This window comes from Castor canadensis, chromosome 11 (genome assembly GCF_047511655.1).
Source record: "Castor canadensis chromosome 11, mCasCan1.hap1v2, whole genome shotgun sequence".
Taxonomy (NCBI): domain Eukaryota; kingdom Metazoa; phylum Chordata; class Mammalia; order Rodentia; family Castoridae; genus Castor; species Castor canadensis.
The window spans coordinates 60609950-60628508 of record NC_133396.1 but is presented as its reverse complement, the minus strand read 5'-3'; the positions used below and the strand labels follow the sequence as shown (position 1 = coordinate 60628508).

The window sequence follows — 18559 nt, the reverse complement described above, 5'->3', positions numbered from 1 at the left end:
CTTACAGCTGAGACTCAGAGAGGAGAGTAAGGTGCCCCAGTCCACACATCTGTAAATAACACAGCCGGGCTGCTAGTCAGGCCATCTGGCCCAAAGCCCACTCAGTTCTCATGATGACCTTGCTGGCCCAAAGCTTCCCAACACCGATGAGCCCATTCCCCAATGAACACAAAACTCATAGAATTTTAAGTGTACTTCTTTTCTTTTTTACTCTAAAAAAATTGACAATAATAAGCTGAACACTGCACAAAGTACCATGGGTTTTAATCTCCCCCACCCAAATATCACCCTACATTCCTCAGACACTACACTTTCCCCATCTCTTAAAATCCTACATAAAATTTCCCTAGAATGTAGCGACCCCAGACAGGAGGATTCTCAATTCCAGACCATGGCAGCTCAAGGCATCTAGGAAATAAATTAGTGGGAGGGAGGCTCCTAGCTGGCCTTGCCCAGCTCTGTCTCGCAGACCCAGTGGTAGAGCCTCTCACACACATCATCGTTCCAGCGTCCATCCCAGGTGAAGTGGGCACAGTCCTCGCCTCCTCCGAGCCCATGCCCATGCCAGTTATCTGGCTGCAGTGGGCTCCAGTTCCTACAAAGGGGAGACAGCCATGTGCCGCAGGAAAACAGACCAGGTCCTCAGGTGCCCCCAATGCTCTGGGACCAAAGATTGTGAAGGTGGAGTGGTAACAGGTGGAGGGAACCAGCTGTGGGTGGGCACACACACTCACTTGAATCCTTTGTCATAGTCAGTTCCGTCCACCCATCTCCAGGGCCCATTTTGATCAGTTAGACCCATCCAGTTAACTACTTGGCCCATGTGGTCTTGCAGAAATTTCTGTGGAGAGAAGGGTGGTGACCTCTCCATTACAAAAGCCAGCCTCCCAGAAGAGAGAGCCATCCAGGCCTCACCTGCTCTTCCATGGAGTTGACCACCACCAGATGGGCATTCTCCAGCTGGCAGTATCTGTCAGCCTGGGACCAAGATTTCCCAGACTGAGAGAACCAGTAGCAGCTGCCTTTGTGCTCCACCCAGTTAAGAGGGCAGCAGGTCTTTACAGACCCTAAGGAGAATAAAAGAGGGTAGGGAGGCTGAGGTGGTGCCATTGCAACATCTGTGGTATACTGGCATCAGCCATGCCCATAACCCTCCTCACCATTGCTCTTGACGTGGGCCAGCTCACAAGTCAGAGACCTCAGGTCCTTTTCCAGTTCCTTGATTTGCAGGACCATGTCAGATTGATCTGGAACACACAGAGAAGACTGAATACAGTTCACTAGGCATTGGCTCTGCTTGGTACTTGCTAGGGCTCAAATACCCTGCATAGGGCCCAGCCTAGGAATCTCCCCACGTTCCCACACACCCCATGCCTGTGCAGAGGCACAGCCATCTGACCTGCTTTGAATTCTTCCTCCTTCTTCTCAAATGTGCTCTCCAGGGAAACCACCTTCTCATTCAAACTGCGGGCTGGGAAGGAAGGCAGCTCAGCACCTGGAGGACATGGACACACCCACCCTTCCCACTCTCTTAAAGACCAGATGTCACACCTGTTTGCAGTTCCTGCCTGTGATCCTCCACTTGGACTTTCAAAAACTTTATCGTTTCTTGCAAGCTATGGCCTGGAGGACAAGAGAACTTGAGCTCAGTAGTCAACCCCCACCCAGGCCCACCCATCCCAGAGCCCTAGTCAAGCCCAGCTCACCCTGGGAAGTCAGTGTCTGGATGTCAGCCTCTGTGTGTGAGGTGATGTTGCTGAAGGTGGTTCTCAGGGTGACCAGGTCCCTCCGTAGCTGGGAATCTGATGAGGTGGAAGGCACAGTCAGCACCAAAACTGATCACGTCCCACCTGTGCAGCTCTGAGCAGGGCACTTGACACGTATCGTCTCTTTCCATAACCTCACAGCAACCAAGTGGGGCAGCTCTGTTGTTATCCATAATTGCAAGTGAGGACACCTAGGCTTAGAAGGGGAAGGAATGAGGCCACATAACCCAATAATGAGTGAAACAGCCAGCAGCCATCCTGATCACTATCCCCACCCTGCTCTCCCCACCATTCTCATTAGTCACTCCCTTAAGATCACTGCCCATGATGGCCCCTCTGGCTGTCAATAGCAGTGCCATTGTCAAGACCTCATTGATGTTCACTGTGTCCATCACTGTTCCTACTAAAGTTCTCACCATCACCCCATCGCTGCTCCACCACTGCATGCCATAATTTCTCCATTCCCTGCCCACCCCTGGTCACGTACTTTGGGATCCAATCACACAGACAACCACCAGCAGAAGGAAGCTGAAGCCCAGAGAGATCAGGAAAAGGCAGGTCCCTGAGCAGATATTCCTCAGGATGGACTGAAGAGGAGTCACTGAAAGACAAGAGGGTGTCTGGATGAGAGTGGTCCTGGATATCGAGAGACAGGAGGAGGAGAGAACTCCAAAGACCTTTCTAGGAATGACGACTTGACTCTTTTATTGCTCGGGTATAGCTATAGGGTTATTACCAGGACTTTGATCCCTCTCAAGCACCAGAAATCCCTTCTTACACAGTCCTTTCACAGTCCTGGAGACCCATATACACAGACCTATAAGTCCACATGCATAACCACAGACAGACAGGAACAATAGTGATATGTGTGGTCTTGTCATCACAGCTAGGGAAGGTACTGCTAGGGCACAGAGTTGGATGCAGCCAGGTTCACACACATCTTCATGACTGGTGTGCATATAGTTTGCCCTCTAAACCCAGCTACCTATAATACACATCTCTCATCCTCTGCCCACAGAGCACAGGAAGCCAGGTCACTGATGTCTTCCCGATCTCTGTCTGTCTGTGGACCTATATCCTTTTCACAATGGGCCCTCAGGAAGTAACCCCCTCAGAGTGGAGACCCTACACCATACATGGCAGAGGTGACATACAGCAGGAATCCTGCAGGACACAGTAGGGGGGCACAGTAGGAGAGTGTGTTTCTCCTTTCTTCCTTCCTACCTTTTCCAGTTCCGAGATTTTTCTCCTCACACCCCACGTCCTGGAAGTTTTCAAACTTCATTGTCATGCTTGAACAAAAACAAGGACTCTGAAGCTGTTAGAGCTGAAATTGAGGGACCAGTGTCCACACTGGTGTGGAGGTGGGCCCAAGGAGGAGGTGGGAGCAAGTGGAGCTGATGTAAGATATGATATCCAGTTTAAAATGAGCCTTGGTTTAGCCCTGAGTTTGCAATTCAGGGAGAAAAAGGGTTAGGATCAACTTTGAACCAGTGTTTAGTTGAATTTGGGATTAACACTGGAGGTAAAATTAGAGCTAATTTTATTGCTACGACTGGGTCTACAATTGGGCTGGATACGAGGTTGTGTCACAGGCTGGGATCAGCATTAACACTCATGTTGGAGCATATGTGGAACTGGGGCTCATCTTGCACTGAAACTGGAAGTAGAATCGAGTTGAGGTTCAATTTTGGGTTAGGTCGGTATGAAGATTCAACCCAAGTTGAATCCTGGGTTGTAGCTGAGGTTAGGGTTAAAAGTAGGAGTTTAGAAAAACACAGTAGGAGTTTAGGTTAGAACTTAGATTAGAGCTGAAGATGAAGCCAGAGTGGGAGCTAAATTTGAATCTAAGTTTTTAACTGGGGATCGTGGCTGCCATCATCCAATCTAGAATGCAGAAAAGGAAACCGTCTCGTATCTTCACTTGGTAACTAAATTCCACAGTGCTACCTTCTATTTCTTTCCATTTACTCCCATTCTAGACCCAAAGTCTCCCTCTCCCTGCTTCCTCTATGCATGCCATCTCCCTTGGTCTCCTGGCACCCCCAGTCCACTTACCTGGGCAAAGTCTGGAGGCTGTGATTCCTGGTTTTCTTGTGCAGCAATGACCAGAGGTAGGATGTCGCTCAGACTTTCAAGAACTAAATCCTGGAGAGTTGGGGTGGGAGGGATCAAAGGAGGAGCCACACATATGAGGGCGTGCTCCTGGTCTTGTGCCTGAAAGTCACAAGTCTATAATTCCATTTCCTCCAGTTTGGACAGTAAATAGCAATGAGAATAAATTGTAACTGGGACACATGCAGCTTGTGGGGGCAGTTATTGGGTGTGGGGCCAGCTTTGTGCTCATCCAGGGTGTATCTTCTCCTTTTCTCTTTCTTGGAGCTCTCCCATGACTTCCTCATTTTTCCTATATGGGAGGGGGAGCTGAACCAGAAAGGACAGACTGTTTTCCTCTTCTGCCATGCATCTTCATTCACTTCCTGCTTGTGAATTTCCCAGAATAGCTGTGTCTCCATCATTTACTGTTAAGATCAGGTGAACCCATTCTTGAGTTAGAACCCTCAGCCCTTAGGTTATAACCTAAGGCAGCTCCCTGGAACTCCTCTAGTGACCAGGATCCACAGTCCATCATCTTTGACTCTTTATACCCTTCTCTAAATTTCCACTGTTCTTTTTCATCTCTGCCACCTCCTCTTCCCAGCATCACTGCCCTTGGCCATTCTGTGGAACTCTTCAGTTGTCCTCTTGCCACTACTGCCACTACCACTTCTGCTTCTTTGCTGATACCGCACTGTTCTCTGTTCTCAGAAGTTCACTGCTCTCAGAATTCTCATGTTGCCAGCTCAGCCAATAAAATTCAAAAGTAGGCAAAGAAAAAAACATTTGGAAGAAGTCTTTTATTGGGCCTAATGTGGCAACACCAAAAGGCATCACAGTAGAGTCTCCTGGCTGGCTCAGAAAGTAAGCTGAACAGTCTGCTTACATAGCCAGAAAGAGTGGGGGGAGAGAGTGGTAAGAGTGTGTGTCAATCATGCTACAGTCATTCATCTAAGGACTGTGCTCGCACTAATCACAGCACAATCTTCCATGTAAATGAAGGACTGCCTTTTCACCTATTTGGACTTTCATTTGAAAGAAGGACTGTGTTTGCACCAATTATAACCCTTCTTCTGGGCCACCAGGGGAAGTATTTTCCCTCTGGCCTGGGTGAAACTGGCTGTTAGAGTTCACCAGGACTTGTAATGGCAAAAAAAGTATCTGGCACAAGTTATTTGAAATAGTTATGGCTGGAATAGTGCCTTATGGAACCAGAATTATGCTTTGACAGAAACAGCTGGGGTTGCAGTTTTGCTTCTTCAAGGTATCCATGGAGTGTTCAAATCAGCCAGGTTCCCATAAGGGCAGTCTAGCCAGCTGCTGAGCTGATAGTCCTTTGCTCAAGGCAGCTGAAACCTGGGAAGGGTTTAACAGCTATTAATTAGGGAGTCAAATCTCCTCATCCCCCAACATGTTAGCTTATTTAAAGGAAAAAAATCAACATTAAAAGGGTGCCTACAGGGGGAGGAGGAATAAAGGAGAATGATGAGGGGATGAATTCAACTATGATATATTGTAAGAACTTTTGTAACTGTCGCAATGTGCAACAAACAGTGCAACAAAAATAAAAAAAGAAAGAAAGGGGGTGCCTACAATAAAGGCCCAAATCAATATTAATAGTATTTTAACAGTGACTGCCTTACTCTTAACCAAATACCCTTAGGAAGAGTTGGGTCATTTTATCTGTCACATAAGCAGTCTTAGAGGCCTCAGTTGTCAAAGTCCGCAGCTCCAACTTAACTCTCTTCACTGCACTCCGAGGGAGGAAAGAAGGGGATAAAGAACAGGACATTCTGGCTGGAATATGAGAGGAGTCAGGAAAAGGAGCAAATGTTTATTGAGGATCTGCAATGGGGATTGTGCCAGACTTTCCTTGTATTAGCCATTTGATTTCCATAAGTAATTTGGTGGCATTTGCTCAGACCCATTTTGTGATATATCCAATATCACAGTTCATAAAAGAGAAAGTCAGGAGTTAAACTTAGTGCTGCCTGACACCCTGGCCTGGTTCTCTGACATGTACTATATTCACAAACCGGTTTCCATTACATTCTTGGAGACCTGCCAGTGCCTACAGGGGCATCTTGAGTACATGCACACATCCCTTTCAAGTGAAAGGAGTTCCTCAAGTGGTAGAGCACCTGCTTTGCAAATGCAAAGCCCTGAGTTCAAACTCCAGCCTCACCAAAAAAAAGAAATCAGAAAATCAGGAAGGAACCCAACTATAGTGAACCAAAGCAAACACCATGTAGCTTATATTTTCTACATAAATGGTCTTGTGTTCTGGAACTTACTTTTTTAAATTGAATTAAATCCAGGAATATCCTGGATACATATCATTGTGTGTACTGCCATTTATTTATGAAATATTTTTCTATTGGTAAACATGAAGTGTTTTTCCATTTTGTTTTTTTCATTTCCTTTAATTTGTTATTTAGTATTTTGATTAGTAAGTCTAGATTAGCGCTCTAGCTTGGATCTGAAATGTCCTTAGTACACAGACCCATGTCTCAGTGGCTTGGTACCCAGCTTGGCACTATTGGGAGGTAATGGAACCCATAAGAGGTAAGTCCTACTAGGAGGTCTCTAGTCAAGGACGCCTACCTTCTGAGGAGATTGTGGGACTCCAAACCCTTCCTCTTTCTCTTTTGCCCCCATCATAATGTGAGCAGTTTTGCTCTGTCACGCCATCCTGCCATGATATGCTGCCTTAACACAGCTCCAAAAGATCATGGACTGAAACTACTAAAAATCTGAGCCAAAATAAACCTTTTCTCCTTTTGAGTTCATTTGCACAGGTATTTGCTTTAGTAAAGGAAATCTGATTAATACAGCTGGTTTTGGGGAAGCTAATGCTGAGACTGAATTTGGGTGTGAACTATTTATTATCAAACAAACCTGGGAAAGGACAGGAGAAGAAGCAAAACTGGGCCAAGGGAGACCTGACATGGTGTTAGCCAGAAACTCTGAGAACTCTAGGGGTCCAAACAGTATTGTCATGAGAGTTGTCCTGCATTGGGCTGACAAGAATATTCTGTCTTCCCAGGATTGTTTGCTATTCCTGTTTGCTCTTGCTGGTGTTGCTGCCCTTTTGCTCAGTGACTTTCCTGAATTTATGCTATAAAATCTGTATTTGTACGATGGAGAAATAGCAGCCTCTTCAACAAAAACTGCTGGGAAAACTGGTTAGCAGTCTGCAAAAAACTGAAACTAGATCCATGTATATCACCCTATAACAATATTAACTCAAAATGGATCAAGGATCTTAATATCAGACCCCAAACTCTAAAGTTGATACAGGAAAGAGTAGGAAATACTCTGGAGTTAGTAGGTATAGGTAAGAACTTTCTCAATGGAACCCCAGCAGCACAGCAACTAAGAGATAGCATAGACAAATGGGACTTCATAAAACTAAAAAGCTTCTGTTCATCAAAAGAAATGGTCTCTGAACTGAAGAGAACACCCACAGAGTGGGAGAAAATATTTGCCAGCTACACATCAGACAAAGGACTGATAACCAGAATATATAGGGAACTCAAAAAACCCAAAATTAATGAACCAATAAAGAAATGGGCAAGTGAACTAAACAGAACTTTCTCAAAAGAAGAAATTCAAATGGCCAAAAAACACATGAAAAAATGCTCACCATCTCTAGCAATAAAGGAAATGCAAATTAAAACCACACTATGATTCCACCTCACCCCTGTTAGAATAGCCATCATCAGCAACACCACCAACAACAGGTGTTGGTGAGGATGCGGGGAAAAAGGAACCCTCTTACACTGTTGGTGGAAATGTAAACAAATACAGCCACTCTGGAAGAAAATTTGGAGGCTACTTAAAAAGCTAAACATTGATCTACCATTTGATCCAGCAATACCACTCTTGGGGATATACCCAAAAGACTGTGACACAGGTTACTCCAGAGGCACCTGCACACCCATGTTTATTGCGGCACTATTCACAATAGCCAAGTTATGGAAACAGTCAAGATGCCCTACTACTGACGAATGGATCAAGAAAATGTGGTATGTGTACACAATGGAATTTTATGCAGCCATGAAGAAGAACGAAATGTTATCATTCGCTGGTAAATGGATGGAATTGGAGAACATCATTCTGAGTGAGGTTAGCCTGGCCCAAAAGACCAAAAATCGTATGTTCTCCCTCATATGTGGACATTAGATCAAGGGCAAACACAACAAGGGGATTGGACTATGAGCACATGATAAAAGCGAGAGCACACAAGGAAGAGGTGAGGATAGGTAAGACACCTAAAAAATTAGCTAGCATTTGTTGCCCTCAATGCAGAGAAACTAAAGCAGATACCTTAAAAGCAACTGAGGCCAATAGGAAAAGGGGACCAGGAACTAGAGAAAAGGTGAGATCAAAAAGAATTAACCTAGAAGGTAACACCCACGCACAGGAAATCAATGTGAGTCAATGCCCTGTATAGCTATCCTTATCTCAACCAGCAAAAACACGTGTTCCTTCCTATTATTGCTTATACTCTCTCTTCAACAAAATTAGAAATAAGGGCAAAATAGTTTCTGCCGGGTATTGAGGAGGTGGGGGGAGAGGGAGGAGGTGGGGGCAGGGGGGAAAAATGACCCAAGCCTTGTATGCACATATGAATAATAAAACAATAAAAATTTTTTTAAAAATCTGTATTTGTTGTCATGTGTGGCCACAGATTCTTTAGCTTACTACACAACTTATGATTAGACAAAGATATTCTTAAAAGCTTTGGAACAGTCCTCCCAATCTTTGCCAGGGAATTCTGACTGTCTTAGGCATGCCTTTGTTATAGGTAATCATTCAAGGAAGTCTTGGTCCTTGTGCTCCAAATGGAAGAATTCAAGCAGAACACGTTAGCGTAAAGGGAGTTTATGAAAAGTTAGAAAAGGAAATACAAAGGGGGTGCAGGTGGCCTGCGCCGGCAGAGAGAGCGTGCTTTTATTTTTCAGGTTTTTTTTTGTTTTTTGGGTTTTCTTTGGTGCTGGGATCGAACCCAGGGCCTCACACATGCTAGACAAGCGCTGTACCTCCAAGCTACATCCCAGCCCTTTCAGGTGTTTTTAAAACCTACACTAACCCATGGGAGGGCAAACCCAGGAGATTCCCACCCAATAATGAACAAGTGGGGAGGGGCATGTGTGGTTCCCTGCTAGGTGAGGGTGGTCTGGGGGGCAACCTATATGAGTCCCAAAATTTACCTACTTCTAGCCTGCTTCAAATTCCCTGAGAGACAATATTCCAAAAAATTTGGGCTGGGATGTAGCTCGGTGGTACAGCACTTGCCTAGCATGCGTGAGGCCCTGGGTTCAATCCCAGCACCAAAAAAAAAAAAGAAAGAAAGAAAGAAAAGACAAAAAATTATTTTGCTGAAGGGGGGTGGTGGTCCACCTTCAGTGTCTGCTTCAAGTGGACAAGAGGCAGCAGACCCTACCTATAAAGGGAAATTGTCTTTCCTATTTCTTTCCCTTGGGGCTCATTTGGACACAAAGTGTCTGAATTATTGTCCAGCATAATTAAGGATTTTCACGGAGAATCCTTGAAGATGGGTTGCTCATGGAGATCTCGTTTATTTGTAGAGATTGAAAGCCTTGTTGCCTCATGATTTGGGTCCTAAAGACTTTTATCCTGGAAGAGATAAATTTGGTTTAGAAAGCATGACCTGAACAATGAACAATGATAGGAGCATCAGAAGGGGCCCTGCCAGGTGTGGCAGGAAGGATAAATTAATTTTGAAAAGTGACAGAGAGTCTTATGGTTACTTTGCCTACAGGTGTTTACATCTATAGCTATTTTTAACTCTTAGATGGCCCTCTATTTTGGACTGTTGTTATAGTGGGCAGTGAAAGGCTGACTACATTAGGGGTCAGGCATACTAGGGAGCAGGTGTCAGTCCAATTAGTTCTATACAGAAAGAAGATTCACAGCATCTCTAAGCGGAAGTTGGACTCCATTGAAAGTCATATTGCCTTTGCTTAAACAGAAGGCCTTGACTTTGCCTTTGCCAGAAGTCTAGAAGGCTTAAATATTACAGCACATGCATAAGAGCCCCTTTATAAAAATATCTTGGCTATGGTTACCTTTAGAGGCCTGGCATAATTGACTCCATCTGCATCCGGAGAGGTTCCCTCATTTGTGCAGTCTTTTCAAACTGTCTCGTGTAGCTGAACGCCACTTGTTTCTCTGAAAAGTTGGGGGACGCTGACCACTTGAGGGTCATGTCCTCTTAAACTGTTTTTTTTTAACAGTCGTCTCTGAAGATTTTGCCAGTTTGGCAGTTTTGTCCATCAGTACAGAAGTGCTTCCCTCAGAAAGTCAGATTCTGTCCCACAGAGGAGGGTGAGTAACATCAAACAAATCAGAAGTCTGTGCAAAAGAGACCCTTTTTGGCCAAATTAAGCAACAAAGAGACTTATTTAAAAATAGTTCTTAGGCTGGGCCTAATTAAATCTAATTGTCCCATAGAGGATGTACTGACACCTTTAAATTGCTGCAAAGTGTTAGCAGGTAGCAGTTATAAAGTTTTTACAAGGAAAATATAAAACTAGCTTAATACTTAAGAATGTCTGCCCTGGTTGATAGATAAGCACTTGTCAGAGTCATTTTTTATGGACTTGCCTGTGAATGTTCTTGAAGGATAGAACTGTAATGACAAAACTTAAAATAACCATGGTTAATTACAATTTAAACCTTGAATTTTGGTTAGGTAAAGTAACAAGTTACTGGTTGTCAGTACTGTCAAATCAGTACTGAAAATTAATAACCCTAACTTTTCCAATGGTTAGGGGAAGACAGTGCTAGTAATTTCAAATAGCCCTGTTTTGATGCTCAATTGTATATTATATATATATTAAACAATGTTTATGTAGCCAATGTCAGATAAACATTGGTTTATCTGACAGATGTCTGGCATAAATGGCAGAACTTTTTGCAGACCTTATTAGATAGAATGTATCTTAGAAAAAAGAACTATAGCTGTTTACACATATACATTTTTACAAGGCACTAGCAGTATAAGAGCCATTTAAAAGAATTTTTAGTTAGTTTAAACTTAGTTTTTTTGTTATTAGAAAAATGCCTTAGGGTTTTGGCAGGATGTAAAAAATAATAATCTTAAAAGGGTTATGAAGAAAACTAGTCATCTTATTTTTGGTTAGCAGGATCAAAGCATCTCCCAACACTTAAGGATACAACTAAGTTAATATGTTGACTTTCCCTACGCCAGCTGGTGGAAAGAGAAAGAGGAAAGGGGTGGGGGAGAATCCATTCACCCTTCCACCCCTGCATGAGGGCTCCTGAATGTAATTTACTATTCCAGCTGGTGGAAAAGTAAGAGAAAGGAAAAGGAGAGGAGGAAAGTTGCCCTTTCTGAGAGAGAAAAAAGAGAACTTTCTAGATTCTCAAAGTGTCCTTCTTGAAACTCCTGAAAACCTCAACACAGGTCCCTTTGACCTATTTTTGTCACACTCTGTGGAGCAAGCAAGTGGCATGGCACCTTGTCTTGAGAGTCAACTGTTCCCCTAAGGGTCTATCTCTTCCACCCCAGCACAAGGGGTTTTTTTAGATGGGATGCTGATCCTGAATGTTGACCGAACTATTAAAACACAGAACTATTATGCACTGGCCAAAGAGACTGATACCAAAACAACATGTAAAATGAAAAAAAAAATAACAATATGTAGGAAGACCACCTGTCGATTGTTACAAGGGAAATATCTTAATACAAACTTTTTGTACAACCAGTACAGAATTCACTATCAAATCTAATTCACACTGTAGTAGGAAGACAGGGAGGGGGAAGGGAGATAATGAGTACTACAGTGAAACAAAGAATAACCGGAGTTGGGGAATGTTACCTGGAGACCAGAGAAGGGTCATCTCCCCCCAGAGGTTAAAGCAGCCAATAAAATAGCACGTGATTATGTATGGGACAAGCTGTAAATCACCCCCATTTCTGTAATCTGCACTAAATGGTATATAAGGAAAGCCCCCTTTGTTCTTGGGGCTCAGCCTTTGGACTCAAGTCTGCTGGGTCACTGCCAGCTTGCTTAATAAACTGGCTTCCTGAAAGCTTTAGTCCCCTCTCAGTCTCTGTCTGAGCCCTCCTGCATTTCTCGGGTCCCACCCAGGATTTGGAGGGTGGTGTTTTCACCTCCTTGTCACCAGCTCAACATCCCTGACCTACCAGGAGGGCTGCCCCTGCCAGGCACCACTGGACCATGTTGATCTAAGGGAAGAGATCCCCTCTCCCAGCAAGCTGACAAGGCGAGTTCTGGTTGCACAAAGGAACCTGAAAAGGCTCAGGAACCAACCTGGGAGTCCCACTCATCAGACTCATAAGAAGCCGGGTTCAAATTCAGGCCTGCCTCAGGAGGTAGAAGGGGAGTCTGATCAACTCCCAAAGACACCCTAGTAACTGCCATTTTGGGCATGAAACCATGTCTTTGAGCTTCAGGGAATGGGGTAGAAGTACTGTGCTGTGTGAGAGTGTGTGAAGGTGTGAGCCTGAGACATAGCCTGGTTACAAAGCAAGTACGGAGTCCCAATCCCCAGGTCTGGGTAGACTCATATGGTCTAGGGTGAGACCTAAAGTGCCTTTGGTCCAGGGCTTATACGGACTCACTACAGCCAAGAGACACCTAAATCCCCACAAGGGGAGCAGCTGGAGATGGACAGGTGAGTGGTGTTATTTGTTCTCCCCTGTGTGCCAAAGAGGAGGACCCCTTACATCTTCTCCACAGCCTTCATCTTTCTTCCATCTTTGTCTCTGTCTAGAGGTCTCACAAATGGGAGGATAGGAAGGGGTCAGAGTAAGAACACCTCCCTAGAATGCATGCTTAAGAACCTTAAGAAGGGATTTAATGGAGATTACGGGGTCAAGCTGACTCCTGGCAAGCTTAGAACCTTCTGTGAAATAGACCAGCCTTCTTTTGGTGTAGGATGGCCCTTGGAAGTGTCATTAGATAAGGTCACAGTCAATAGAGTTTTTGAAGTGGTTGTAGGGGAGCCCGAAACATGCAGATGTTTCCTTATATTGACTGCGGGCAGGATGCAGTCCTCAGTCAGCACATGTGGCTAAAGCCCCACCTAGAGAAAGCATGTGGGTCATAGTAGCCAGGGTAGCAGCAGCTTCCAAGTGCAGGGAAAAATGTAAAAAGCCAGAGAAACCCATATTAGTGGGGGACCCTGAGGAGTCCCCACCCCCCCTTATGTGCCACTGTTCAGATTAGAAAATTTCTAGAAGCTGCTGGTTCCTGCCAGATCTGGATCCCCAATTACTCTCTCTGAACAAAACCCCTTTATGAAGCTGCAAAGGGGGAGGACAGAAACCCATGATCTGGGGAAAGGAGCAAGAAAAAGCCCGTAAAGAAATTAAGACCCCTGCTCTGGGCTTGCCAGATATGATGAAGCCCTTCTTCCTATATGTACATGAAAGACTGGGAACAGCTGTAGGAGTCTTGACCCAGCTGCTAGGTTCCTGGCACCACCCAGTGGTGGCCTATTTATCAAAGCAACTTGATGCAGTTTCCCGAGGCTGGCTGCCCTGCCTGTGCACCCTGGCAGCCACTGCCATCTTGGTGGATGAAGCAGACAAACTTACTTTGGGACAAGAACTCATAGTCCTAGTTCCCTACTGTGTTTTAACTCTCATGGACTATAAAGAAAATTATTGGTTAACAAACTCCTGAATGGCCAAATATCAAAGCATGTTATGTAAAAACATGCATGTCCGGCTAGAGGTTGTTAAGACTCTAAACCCAGCCACCCTATTATTCAGCCTCACTGGAGCATGACTGTCTAGAGATTATGGATGGGGTATTGTCCAGCCAGCCAGACTTGACCAACCACCCCATTAGTCATCCAGATACTGAGTATTGCATAGATGGTAGCAGCTTTGTCCAGGACAGCACACATTTTGCAGATACACAATAGTGACTCTGAATGCTATGTTTCATTGAAACACAAGCACTGCCAGTTGAGACCTCTGACTCGGGAAAAAAGTGTTATATATGGACAAAAAATTCTAAAATTACTAAAGGCTGTGTGGGCCCCTAAGCGAATAACAGTCATACATTGCTGAGGCACCAAAAGGCAGGGATGACAGCTGTTTGGGGAAACCTAAAGGTTGATAGGGAAGCCAAGCAAGCAGCCTTCACAGGAAGACAAAGTTCTGCCTCATTGGCAGCTTCCCTGTTCTCATGTCCCTTATCTGAATGGGACCCACTATATACTTCACAGCATAGTCTTGGATTGAGACTGAAGAAAGAAATTTTCTACCAGATGGATGGTGGAAGTTTACTGATGGCTGCATTGCCATACCTGAGTCACTGACTCCCACATTTGTCAAGCACTTCCATGAAGGAACTCACTCAGAGTGAACAACTCTTGAGACCACCTTGGCCCAGCATTTTTATGTCCCCAAGCTCTCCAGCATAAGTAAGACAGTATGTGAAAGGTGTAGCCTGTGTGCCAAAAACAATCCTGACAAGGGCCAAGATGTAAATATTTGCTGGTGTTTGTCTACACCTTCTCAGGACGGATGGAAGCCTTCCCCATTCAGACTGAGAAAGCCCAAGAAGTGGCCAGGTGCCTGTTAAAGGAAATCATCCCTCAATTCAAAATACCTGTGTCTATTGGGTCAGACAATGGGCCAACCTTTGTGGCTGAAGTGGTACAGTTGATGGCTAAGGTATTAAAAATAACTTAAAGCTACAATTGGGGAAGCTATGCCAGGAGACCCATCTACAATGGGATCAATTACTGCCTACTGCCCATAGCCTTGCTCAGGATTATGTCTGGCCTCACTAAACAGATGGGTCACTCCCCTTTCGAAATTCTTTTTGGGTGTCCACCCACTTTAGTCAAGGGCCTGCAAGAGGACCTTAAGGAAATAGGTGACCTCACCTTAAGACAACAGATACAGGCCCTTGGGTTGACTCACTCAAAAATCAATGACTGGGTAAGAGAGAGAGACTCTCCGTTAGCCTGACAACTCCCATCACCCTTATAAACCAGAGGATGCTGTTTGGGTAAAGGAATGAAATGTTTAACTGCTTAAGCTCCACTGGAGGGGCCCTTTTGTCCATTCCCACCACACTTATGATAGCAGAGATCATTCCCTAGATCCACCACAGCTGAGTGAAGTCAGCTTCCCTCAAATGGGATTGCATCTCCAACCCAGCCTCACCATACAAGATCACCCTTCAAAACACCAGCACCCTCCCCCAACAGGACCCTGCTTCCCAGGAGACAATAGGAGACCACAGAGGATGAGATGTCAGCCCTGCTTAGTCACTCTGGAAGCTCACTGCTCTACACACAGCAGAAGCTTGAGGAGTTGCCCATCTCACCTTTGAGGATGAGTCCATTCCATGTATTCTTCTTGCTAATCTTGGTAACTCTTTACCTGGGGACCCCCAGGCTTTGAACTGTGATTCATGTATGCACACTACCCAAGCAGGGAGTGCTGTTACCAAAATTCTGGTTTTTCCATACTTATTATTCCTGTGCAGGCACCATTGCTAGGTCATACAGCCACAACCATACCACCTACTCAGTGTGCTCTCATGATGGTCAGTATATCTGTTTTAACCCCATTTATTGCCCTTGGGAGCAATGGATAGAGGTCCAAGCTTCACCAGCACTGGGAAGCTCGTTAACCACACCCAGGTTAATGACCCCAACAAACCTGTGAGTTAAGTGGTAGAGCACCTGCCTAGCCTACTTTCTCTTTACAAGCTCCTAGGCTCCTTAGATGAGTGGAAAATACCATGTCTGGAAGAAGGAAGTTCTAAAGCACACTTCTTGTCCCCATGATTCTGGTGAGCCAAGATGATTCTTCCCTGTTTTAACTGCCATCTCAGCCACCAAGATCCATTATCTTTGAGTCTCTACTCCCATTTCCCACATGGGGGCAGGAAATGGTTCTCTTTTTCTTTTTCTTTTTCCGTTTTGTCCCACTTTTATCCTGTTATACTAAATTTCTGTCCTCATAAAGTTTACTATTATTTTTATTACATTTTTTGCATCTTGCTTGAATTCTTTTCTTGCCAGACACAAGAACCGAGGTATTTATCAGTGCTATTTTTCTGGCAACAGTGTTTTTCTTTAATAAACACTCCTCAGAATATTTTGAAGCTGTGGTTAATTACTAGAATTATGGCAGTAGTTTATTTTGATAGTTTTTGCCAATAATCTGATTGTTCTAATGGAAGAGTTTTTTGGAAATCCCTACTCTACCATTCCAGAAGTGCTACCTGTTACCATTGAGTTTTAAGCACTGTTTCCAGGTTGTATATGTAAGTCTTTTGTATTACATGTAACTTACAAATATACACAGCTTTCTTTCACTCTTCTCAATACTATCAGAATTTTTAATAAATGTTTCTTCTGTATTGATGAATTATTACTAATGTAAAGTACACAAAGTAAAGATTCAGTAAAGTCCATGTTTATCTAGGCACAATATAACATAAAACTCATTCCTTATTCCTGCACATACATAAATTATTTTTTCTCATGACTTTAGTGAAAACAATATTAAATAGTATCAGTGAAAGCAGGCATCCTATATTACACTCAATTTTCCTATCATTTTATTTGAATTGTGTTTTTTTTATTACATATTTCAATTCAAATGTAACACATACAAAAAAGGACAGAAGTAATGTTTGATATTGTTCAATGAATTTTCACAAAATAAACCAAGATAACCAGCATCAAGTTAGAGAATCAGAACGCCTCCAGCATCTCAGAAGCCCCACATAGTACCTTCCAGTGACTCACATCTTCCCAAGTATAACCACTATATTGACTTATAACACTATGGAATATGTGTGTGAATATGTGACTAGTAATTATACATACATATATGCTGTCAAACAATTGTACTCTTATCCTTGGCTTCTTTCACTCAATATCATATTTGTAAACCCACACACATTGCTTATTTTTACAGTTAATTCACTCCCATTGCTACATGGTAGTCTGTTTCAGAAGTAGGGCATGATAAATTTACCCAAACAACCATATGTGAACATTTGGCTTATTTTCTGTTTATCACTATTTTGAGCAGTACTACTAGAAACATTTTTGTATATATCTTTTGGTGAACATATCTCTTTTATATATTCAAGAATGAAATTGCTGACTCACAGAATATTAAACTGTTTGGCTTTAGTACATATTGCCAAATAGCTTTCCAAAGTGTTTGTGACAATTTACTCTCCCCTGAACAGTATACAAGATAACAGTTACTTCTTCTTCTGGCCAACACTTATTTTTCTTTCTCATTTTTGCCATTTGGAGCTATGTAATTGTATCACATTGCATTTTTATATCACCTTTATTGAGGTATAATTTGTGTACAATAAAATGTACTCATTTTAAGTAAAGTCCAATAAGTCTTTTTAAAAGTCCTATGCATTTTAAGGGTGATGTGTATGGCTCAAGTGGTAGAGTGTTTGTCTAGCAAGCACAAGGCCCTGAGTTTAAACCCCAGTACCATTAAAAAGTAGCAATAAAGTCTTATGCATTTTAATAAATATATTTTTGGTACAAATTTATTTTTGTTTAATATTTCCTTATCAAAAATTGGGTAATGTTGAGTAAGTCTTAATACATATAAACACATTATGCTACTTCTAGTCAACTGCCTGCTGCTTGGCCAGAAATAAACAGTGATCTGCATTCTATTGTTGCACATTACATTTTCTGTTTAGAGTCTCAAATATGTGTAATAATATAGCATCATCTACTTTGGGCTCCGGTTTCTTTCACTCACCATGGTTTTGAGAGTTATCCGTTCGTTAAAGAATTGGTGCCATTCCTGTCTTTTATTGAGTAACATGCCATTACATGGATACTTCACAAATTTGTTTATCCACCCACCTTCTGAGAACCTTGTCTACCCAACGCTATACATTTTTTTATTTTCCTTTAAAATGGTTATAGTTTCAGCTTTTATGTATGCATGACTATTATGAATTAGATTTATTCATATACATATATGTTGTTTTAGAAATGTTTATTGAAAATAATTTTTCTCCATTTAAGAAATAGCTACCTTTTCCTATATGTAATAGAATTCTCCAGAGAAGTTATCTGAAACTAGATATTTTCTTTGTTGGAAGGTTTTTAATTATGAGCTCATTTTAGATTCATACAGGCCCATTCAGATTTCCTATTTCTTTTTTACTTAGTTTGGCAATACATACTTTTCAAGAAATGTGTGCATTTCATCTAATTTATTGATAAATTTCTTGGCAAAAAGTTGTTCACAGTATCTTTTTTTTTCTGGTACTGGGGATTGGACTCAGGGCTTCATGCATGCTAGGTAAAGACTACCATTTGTGCCACACACTCATCCCTTTTTGCTTGTATTTTGTATTTTGTTTTTTAGGTAGAATCTTACTAACTTTTCCTGGGCTGGTCTCAAATTCACAATCTTCCTGCCTCTGCCTCTCAAGTAGCAAAGATTTTAAGTGCATACTACCATGTCCATATTTTTTTGGTAGTACTGGAGTTTGAACTCGGGGCCTTATACTTACTAGGCAGGTGATCTACCACTTGCCATGCTCCCAGTTCAACATTCATATTATTTTCAGATCAATCTGTCATCAATTTTATCAATCTTTTCAAAACATAGCATTTAGTATCATTAACTTTTCTTTTTTCTTTTT

General features: G+C 42.9%; 1 protein-coding gene across 1 annotated transcript; it reads right to left on the bottom strand.

Moving 5' to 3' along the window:
* Positions 1-189: 189 nt before the first annotated feature.
* Positions 190-4083, bottom strand: LOC109701215 (C-type lectin domain family 10 member A-like). Its single transcript, XM_074047040.1, has 10 exons — positions 3825-4083; positions 2991-3058; positions 2254-2367; positions 1707-1802; positions 1552-1623; positions 1400-1471; positions 1161-1247; positions 916-1067; positions 735-841; positions 190-595 (listed from the first exon to the last, which is right to left on the bottom strand). The coding sequence occupies exons 2-10, from the start codon at positions 3055-3057 to the stop codon at positions 439-441; spliced, it is 924 nt and encodes a 307-aa protein (XP_073903141.1). The 5' UTR covers position 3058; positions 3825-4083; the 3' UTR covers positions 190-438.
* Between the last annotated feature and the right edge of the window lie 14476 nt (positions 4084-18559).

Coding starts and splice junctions, on each gene's coding strand:
- LOC109701215 (XM_074047040.1), bottom strand. CDS start 3,057: ATGACAATGAAGTTTGAAAACTTCCAGGACGTGGGGTGTGAGGAGAAA. Junction 1,068..1,160: donor GGCCCACGTCAAGAGCAATG/GTGAGGAGGGTT, acceptor TATTCTCCTTAG/GGTCTGTAAAGACCTGCTGC. Junction 842..915: donor TCAACTCCATGGAAGAGCAG/GTGAGGCCTGGA, acceptor TTCTCTCCACAG/AAATTTCTGCAAGACCACAT.